This window comes from Diospyros lotus, chromosome 4, assembly GCF_014633365.1.
Source record: "Diospyros lotus cultivar Yz01 chromosome 4, ASM1463336v1, whole genome shotgun sequence".
NCBI lineage: Eukaryota > Viridiplantae > Streptophyta > Magnoliopsida > Ericales > Ebenaceae > Diospyros > Diospyros lotus.
In genome coordinates this window covers 26,097,567-26,106,074 of record NC_068341.1, presented here as the reverse complement: position 1 = coordinate 26,106,074, position 8,508 = coordinate 26,097,567, and the positions used below count along the sequence as shown (strand labels likewise).

General features: G+C 37.8%; 1 protein-coding gene across 2 annotated transcripts in view; it reads left to right on the top strand.

Annotated features, from left to right (window-relative positions):
- Nucleotides 1-894: 894 nt before the first annotated feature.
- Nucleotides 895-8,508, top strand: part of LOC127799351 (small RNA degrading nuclease 5) — a 63,308-nt gene continuing 55,694 nt past the window's right edge. Inside the window, exons 1-5 of one of the 2 annotated variants that reach the window (XM_052333306.1) lie at nucleotides 895-1,163; nucleotides 3,593-3,649; nucleotides 3,733-3,798; nucleotides 4,167-4,300; nucleotides 4,486-4,598. In XM_052333306.1, the coding sequence (XP_052189266.1) occupies nucleotides 1,017-1,163; nucleotides 3,593-3,649; nucleotides 3,733-3,798; nucleotides 4,167-4,300; nucleotides 4,486-4,598 (517 nt within the window). In that variant the 5' untranslated portion in view covers nucleotides 895-1,016. The remainder of the gene's footprint in view (nucleotides 1,164-3,592; nucleotides 3,650-3,732; nucleotides 3,799-4,166; nucleotides 4,301-4,485; nucleotides 4,599-8,508) is intronic. The other variant, XM_052333305.1, reaches the window with a different exon arrangement.

The following is an 8,508-nucleotide window of genomic DNA, read 5'->3' as shown; positions in this document are numbered from 1 at the left end:
AAGCATTATTCCAATATAAGAGAAATTACCCCGAAGACAGTGTCCTTGTGCTGAATGGAACATGGCACAATGATGGCCATGGTTCGATATTGTGTGCTAGACAAGGAGGCTATGGTCCTACACTCGATGCTAGATCATCTACCCTAAGGATGGGCCATGCTCATGTCGGATCTTTACCCTAGACAAAGTGTCAAGACCTTGTATTACAAGGTGTCAAAACTTTATCCTGAACAAGGGTTTTGCCCTGCAAGGCTAGTTTATTCGTCTATTGTGTGGCATGGTTAAGAATTCAACACAATGAACATTTTGGTCTAAGAAAATGTTGTCTGAGACACAATAGTAGTGTTTGAAAATTTAATTAAAAATTATATTTATTGAGAGAAAAAAGAAAATTTAAAGAACTATGTGTTTGAGAATTTAATAAAAAATTATATTCACTAAGGTGAAAAATAATAAAATTTAATAAAAAATTACTGATTTAGTGATTATTTTACTTCCACAATTCAAACGTAATTTGAAGACCTTTACTTCTATGATTCAAAGAATTGAACTTGATTTATGTTATTGAGTGATTGTCTTTTACATTTTTTTGGAAATAATTTAAAATTTTGCTTTGCTACAAGGATTGATTAAGGTTAATGGGTACATTTTTATTTACTTTTTTTCTCTCTATTTTTCCTTTTAAATATTCAATTAACATAAATTTTCTCCCTAAGGATAAATTTAGCATTTTTATTTTTAATAATTTTATATATAATTATTTAAGTTTGATTAGAATCTTATAATTACTTTTTTAATATGTAAATTTAGTTCTCCCTACCAAAAAGTAAAAAAGAATTCCCAATAAAATGAAACTATAAAAGAATTGAGAACTAACAGCACAGCTTAAAACGGCGCTTTGAACTTGGGAACGAGCAAGACCCGCGGACCCCGTGAAATTCCGGCATCTTCTTCGGTGCCGGCGGTTTAACTCTGTTAGTCCGCTTTCTGTTCGCGCTCTGGCACACACATATATTATGGATAGCAAAGCCGGAGAAGAGAGGCTGGAGATGCCTTCTTCGAAGCGCAAAGTCGAAACCCTAGCTTTCGAAGAAGCTTTCGAAGAAGATCACTCTACTGACAGTAGCAGCCGCTCCACTTTCTTTGATGTCTACGGTCCAGATGTACCCTCTGTCTTTCTCTCTCTCTCTCTCTCTCTCTCTCTCTCCCTGATATATGTTTTGTTACCATGTATGATGTATATGTAAAAATATAATAGGCACATTGTTACATTATCATGTTACGTCAGTCTTAAGGTATTTTTATATCCATTAATTGGAAGGATGAGAGGTGTTTTGATTAGTTGCTCTGGAATTGGAAGAACCAATGATTCGAGGACCTAAGAGTTCGTATTTTGCCTTATTCTGGTCTGCTAGGTGAGAGTTTAATTTGTTAGGGACCAGAACGGGGAGACGGCTTGTATCTACATATTTTCCATTATTCATATTGCGAGCAATGGTTTTGGGGGAGGTTGAGGCTGGGGATTAGGATGGGCAATGAGCTGGTGCAGGTAGGGAGAGAGTTAAAAGGCAGTTGAGTAAGTGAGCAGCAGTGGAGAATTAAAATTTTAGTGGTAAAGATCCCATCTATATGATGCAATCATTTACCAAGGGAGTTTCGAGCGCTACATAGTTAAGTGTCCAGCAGATGTGGTCAGAGGTTGTATCCTGAAATGCTGTTAGTGAAGTGATTCCTCATTGGTAGTGGCTGGTGGCAACTTTAATGAGGGGGTAGTGTCTATAGTTGAGTGCCCATAGATGATGTAGAATTTAAAGATAGCACCTGAGGGGTATCTACCATATGTGGGTTATACATGTCTAGTCACAAATTCTTTCTTTGAAAATTGGTCAATCAAGATACCTATGTAATGGAGGGTTTGTCCTTGACAAACTGTTAGACGATGAGATTGGATGTTCAGGTTTAAAGAGGGAAGATAAGGTAGTTGGATAAGATAAGACTTCAAGATTTAAAAGATAAGGCAGCTTAGAAGATAAGTTAAGCTCCAAGATTCTAGGGAAAGATACAGCTTGAAAGCAGAAGATAATTCCAGCATTTCGAATATTAGTTACTGCTATCTAAATTTGAATTCATTCCTGTTTTCTAGGAGATAGCATAGATATTTTGTACTTGTATAAATACCTCAACTCTGATTCAATAATATTCAAGTAAGCTTTCAAGAATTCAGCTTATTTCACAAACTTTTAATTCTAAACTCTATTCCACAAAGTCCTAATGGTTATGCATGGAGGAGATACTAGTTTGTGCCTTTGCCTAGGTTGTTGGAGCCATTGCAAAGTAGTAGTCAGTGGGAGGCACTCTTAACATTCATGTGGAATGGCATACGATTTGACCTTATGGAGGAATGTGTGGTGATCATATTCAAAGACGACAACTCATAAGATGTTGAGGCAAAGAATTCACATGGTCGAGGTAAGAGTGTTGTGAGCATCTTACTTGCCACAAATACTAGGGCAGAAAAATCCTGTGGCCAACTTTAGGGTGCCGTGAGTACCCAAACCTGGTTCACCCAGTAAGGCACAGCATAATATTACAGTTAGCCAATCGGTGGGGATGAGCTCGTACTTAGAGATAATCATGGAGATTTGCTCTATCTTGGAGAGAGAGGTTATGAAGCCACTCATGTCCTGCATAGAGCAACACTAAAATCTGGATTTTTTTTTTAATTTTTATAGTCCTGATGGCTGTTGATAGTTTAGAGTGATACAAGTACCCAAACATACACACGTGTATAATTAATTGTAGTAATTTAACTCTTATTACACATGATGGCTTATTTGAGATGGATATATCATGTGTTCTTATAGAGATTCTGAAAAAGTTATCCCTGCCAATTTTCTATGAGAACTTATCAGAGACACCTTGTGCACACCAGCCATATCTAACTTATTATTTGGTTTCAATAATGGACCGCCATTTGTCCTGTCAATAATTCCCTCTAAACAATGATGTGATAAACTTAAAGGACTATTCGAAGAATGTAACAAGTGCACTTGCCACCTTGCCTGACATTGCCACCTCAAATGTCTGATGACATTTCAAAAAATTTCCCAAATGTTGGGGCTTTGCAGATTTGTGCAAAACTGAATCAAAACATTGAAACAGACAACATGAGGAAGGAACTTGACACCTCATTTTTTCACATAATTTATTTAAGCTTGCCATGTCATCATTTAACAGGAATTATTGACGGGGGCAAACTACAGTCCATTATTGAAACCAAATAATAAGTTGGACAAGGCTATTGAAAAAAAATTGAAATCATGGTTAAAGTTCAGTATATTTTTTAGCAATTTACTCAGAAATAAATAAATAAATAAATTAATTAATTAAAGAAACCTAATTACCAAAGAATGGTGGCACTGATTTGCGCTATTTCTATAGAAAAATATTGCTAAACAACCTGCAGCGCATCTGGGCAAGGTCTGCAAGTTTTAACAACACTAATTTCTAGGCATTTGAATATTCCATCAACCAACTATTCTGCTTTTAATTGTTGGGCGTCAATTGACCCATGGTTCTGTATTTCATGCAGGCAAAAGCAGACATTGTTTTTAAGACACCTGAAGCTGGATCAACTTTAAATTTGCAAGTGGGTAGCTGTAAATATGCAAGCTCTTGGAAAATTAAATGCAGTGAAAATTGGTTTTAATTGGATTCTGCTTGCTGAAGCAGGACGTTCAAGGACTTGTCATGTGGGTGCTTGCTGAAGGATTCATGCCATCATGGATTTTTATCAAAGTAATGGAACCCTTATTTTTCTTCTACCATTTAAAGCCTGAAATTCAGTATCAACCAAGCCCTTCCTAGCAGTATCTTGCGTCATGTAATTTTAGCGGAACACCAAATATGGACTCAGTATGGATGATCCAGTGCTTCAAAACTCCAGAACTACTGATTGTCTGGGTTAACTGTTTACCTAAATGGAAGTTAATATTGATGGTTCCATTTTGGATGCCAAATTGAGAAAAGCATTTGATATAAATTAGGCCTTTTATGTGTTGCATTCTGTTCAAAATTTAATGTATGTTGGACATAGTGTTGTGTTCTACAGTCAGATTCCCTTTTTCCTTCTGCATATACTGAAATGACATTCTTTTGAGATGCAGAACAAGCCGTTGATTCCCAAAGTGGTTATGCTTTATGTGCCTGGCCTGGATGCAGCCATGTACTTGTCACAGGCTAAAATACTCAAAGGTTTCAAAAAATGCTGTAGTATTCCTAGAGCAGTATTAGCTCTTAGGTTGGTAATTACTATGATTCCTTTTCGTTTTTGTTTTCTGTCTTCCTTTTCTTACAACTAAGTGGTATATTACATCTCTCTCTCTCTCTCTCTCTCTCTCATACACACACACACGCACGCACGCACGCACGTGCTTACAATTTTCCAATGCTCCGATGATGTTTGTTGCATTTCTTCTGTGCTAGCTGTGTATCAGATGGAATGCAGACCATAGATGCACTACTTACGTGCAGGGTTAAGAGGAAAAGGAATGAAGTTGATTCAGGTTCAGGGAAACCTGCCCAGACATCTGAGAAAGGTTTGTTGGCAATTTCAAAAATTATGAATCCCTTTGATGCATCTGTAGTTTGGTCCCCACCTAGTGGAATTAAGGGTTGATATGTTATTCTTCTGATGCATAGAACTCGAACTTGCTTTTCATGAAGAAATGATGTGGCTACTGGCTACTCAAGTTTTTGGTTTTATATTAGTAGGGAATGAATTTGAAAAGGCTACCCTGCAACAGAATATGGTGGTTAGAGCTTCAATTTTTAGGATTTAGAAAGAAAAAAAGAGTTTAGGGTGGATGTAGGCTTGAATTTTGATTGAAGGTTAGGTTTCATTCTTATAAGAAATCAAAAGTTAATGCTTGTAAGAATTTTCAAATAGCTGGGAATGTTTAATATTTCTAAAACTAGACAGGTTTAGGTTTAGGTTTATGGTTTAGGGTTTTTTTTCCCTTCTGTAAATGAATAATTATTTGAATAGAATGAACGAAATATATATAAGTTAGGGTATATCTTGAGCTAAACACAAAAACAAATTAAACCAAACAAGCCTCCGGTCATATATAATAGAAAGCATAATCAAATACTCGAAACCTATTGAAGATAGTCTACAATGCACCAAGGCAACTCCCTGTAATGAATGAGGGAATTGAAGTATAGTCAACCTAGTCCACATGACATTATGTATTTGGTAAGCCATTTGCTTCTTTGTATGCTCCTTGCCATAAAAGCATCGGTTGTTTTGCTCTTGCCAAAGGAAATAAACCATCACCTGAAGAATAAGGCGATTAACAATTTGCCACAAACTCTTACCACTTCATTTTCTAGCCTCCCAAAGAATCCCTTGGTCCCATTGTCGCCATGACCAAGTGAACTTGCATCTTCGTTGAAAGAACACCAAGATTTGTTGGAAATAAGCCAAATCAAAATAGGGGTGACTATGCTTTTCTGTCGTTGCCTTGTATAAAAAACACCTTTTAGGAAAATAGATGTACAGGTTAGGGCGATCCAAGGTGGACAACCTCTCCTTAATAGCTAACTAAGAATGAAAACATAGGTTGGGACACCTGAACTATGCTACACCAATTTCCTCCATGGCACATTACCACACCTCTCTACAAAAGTAGAAAAAGTAGATTTCACCAAAAACACACCATTAGAAGCTAGGACCCACTGCACCAAATCTGGGTGATCCACCAAATAATAAGCAGGCAAGGCACCTTGAATCTCCACCAATGCTTGTGATTCCACATTCGGCCATTTCCAAGCACATTGTGAGAGTTTAGAGAGAGATGGATTGAAAAATATCTCTATATCATTTCAAACTAAGAGATGGAACACACATATATATACAACTATCATGACATAAGCCATGACATCATGCTACCTCATGACATAAGCTATGATGTCATGCTACCTCATGACATAAGCTATGACATCATGCTAACTATCTCTATATACAACTCAACACTCTCCCTCAAGTTGGAGCATAGATATCATATGCACCAAGCTAGTTCCAAATATATTCTACCCGAGGACCCTTTAGAGAGTTGGTGAAGACATCTGCAAATTGATCATTGGAGTTAACAAACTTTGTAACAAAAATACATTCAACCAACTTTTCTCTAATAAAGTGGTAGTCAATTTCAATATGCTTGGTCCGTTCATAAAACATTGGATTGGAAGCAATGTGCAAGGCAATCTGATTATCACAAATAAGCTTCATAGGAGACATTTCACAAAACTTAAGTTCTTGAAGGAGATGCTTAAGCCAAACAAGCTCACAAGTTGCATTAGCCATAGCCCAATATTCTGCCTCTGCACTTGATCTAGTTACTACATTTTGTTTCTTTCTTTTTCAAGAAATTAGATTTCCTCCTGTAAGAACACAATACCTAGAGGTTGACTTACGATCAGAAAGAGATCCTTCTATTCCGCATCTGCATAACAACAAATATCTGTGTGTCCCTTATCCTCATAGACTAACCCTTTACCCCTTATCCTCATAGACTAACCCTTTACCTGGTGCTCTTTTGATGTATCTTAGAATTCGGATAACAGCATCACAATGAGAGTTACATAGAGAACTGAGGAACTAACTAACTACACTTATAGCAAAGCAATGTCAGAGCGAGTGACGGTGAGATAGTTCAACTTGTTTACCAATCTTCGATACCTTTCAGGATCTGAAAAGGGCTCCCTTTATCTCGACAAGAGTTTGATATTCGGGTCCATTAGAGTATCATTCGGCTTGCAATTCACCATGCTAGTTTCTTCTAAGATGTCAAGAGCATACTTCTTCTTAGAAATTGAGATACCATCTCTTGATTGTGCAACCTCAATACCCAAGAAATACCGGAGTCTGCCTAGGTCTTTGGTTTGAAAGTGTTGATGTAGATGATGTTCCTTTAACTGTTGTATGCTAACTTGATCACTCCCTGTGATAACAATGTCATCCACATAAACAACAAGGTAGATGCATAAAGAAGAGGAGTGTCGATAGAAAATCGAATGATCAGCTTCACTTTGGGTGAGACCAAAGGCTTGAACCACAGTGCTAAACCTTCTGAACCACGCTCGTGGAGATTGTTTTAGACCATAGACAGACTTCTTGAGTTTGCAGACTACATTGAACTCCCCCTGAGCAACAAAACCAGGTGGTTGCTCCATATAAACCTCCTCTTGTAGATCATCATGGAGGAATGCGTTTTTAATATCCAACTGATAGAGTGGCCAATGACGCATAGCAACCATAGAGAGAAATAGGCGAACAAAAGCCATTTTAACAACACGAGAGAAGGTATCACTGTAATCCGGTCCATAGATCTGTGTATAGCCTTTGGCAACTAAACGAGCTTTAAGACGATCCACCTGTCTATTGGGGCCCACTTTTGCAGTGAACATTCACTGGCAACCAGCGAGAGTCTTTCCTAGTGGTAGAGGCACCAAATCCCAAGTACCATTTGAGTGTAAGGCTTCAATCTCATCGAATATAGCTTGGCGCCAACTTGGATGTGACAGGGCTTCACCTGTGGTTTTAGGAACAAAAACAGAGGAAAGACTCGAAATAAAAGCACTAAAAGCAGGTGACAGACGCTCATAGCACAAAAAATTATAAGGAGGGTGTGGATTACAAGTGGATCATGTACCTTTGCAGGGAGCAACAGGAAGGCTTGCTAGCGCAGGATCTGTGGTAGGAGGAACCATTGACAAAGAGTGTGAGTCAAGAGAGCCCTATTCTAGAGGAATGCTGACACTGACAGTAGGCTGAGGACGACGGTGATATGTAAGAAGTGGAGGATCCATGGAGTGTGGATTTGAAGATAGTAATGAGGGGCCCATAGAGGAGGAGACAGATGGACTCGAAGATGGCAACAGAAGAGAACAGAAAGGAATAGGCAATACTTGGTCAAGACTCTGTGAATCGGGCTGAGCAATCGAGAAGAAAGACTATTGTTCAAAGAATGTGATATCAGTAGATATAAGATAGCGGTTCAACTCAGGAGAGTAACACTTACAGCCTTTTTGCAACTAAGAGTAGTCTAGAAAGATATACTTGAGAGATTTGGCAATAAGTTTATCCTGTTTAGGTGAAAAAGAATTTACAAAACACATACATCCAAATACATGAAGGGGAACATAATAAAGTGGCTGTGTAAAGAACAAAAGAGAATGAGGAATTTTGTCTTGTTACATAGAAGATGGCATGCGATTGATCAGATAACAAGCAATATGAATAGCGTCATCCCAAAATTTGGTGGAAAGATTGGCATGTAAAAGTAGTGTTCGGGCAGTTTCAATGAGATGACGATTTTTACACTCAGCGACATCATTTTGTTGGGGTGTGTAAGGACAGGAAGATTGATGTAAGATGCCATTAGCAGTCATGAAAGTAGTAAACTGAGAGGAAAAATATTCAGGGGCATTATCACTACGGAAAGC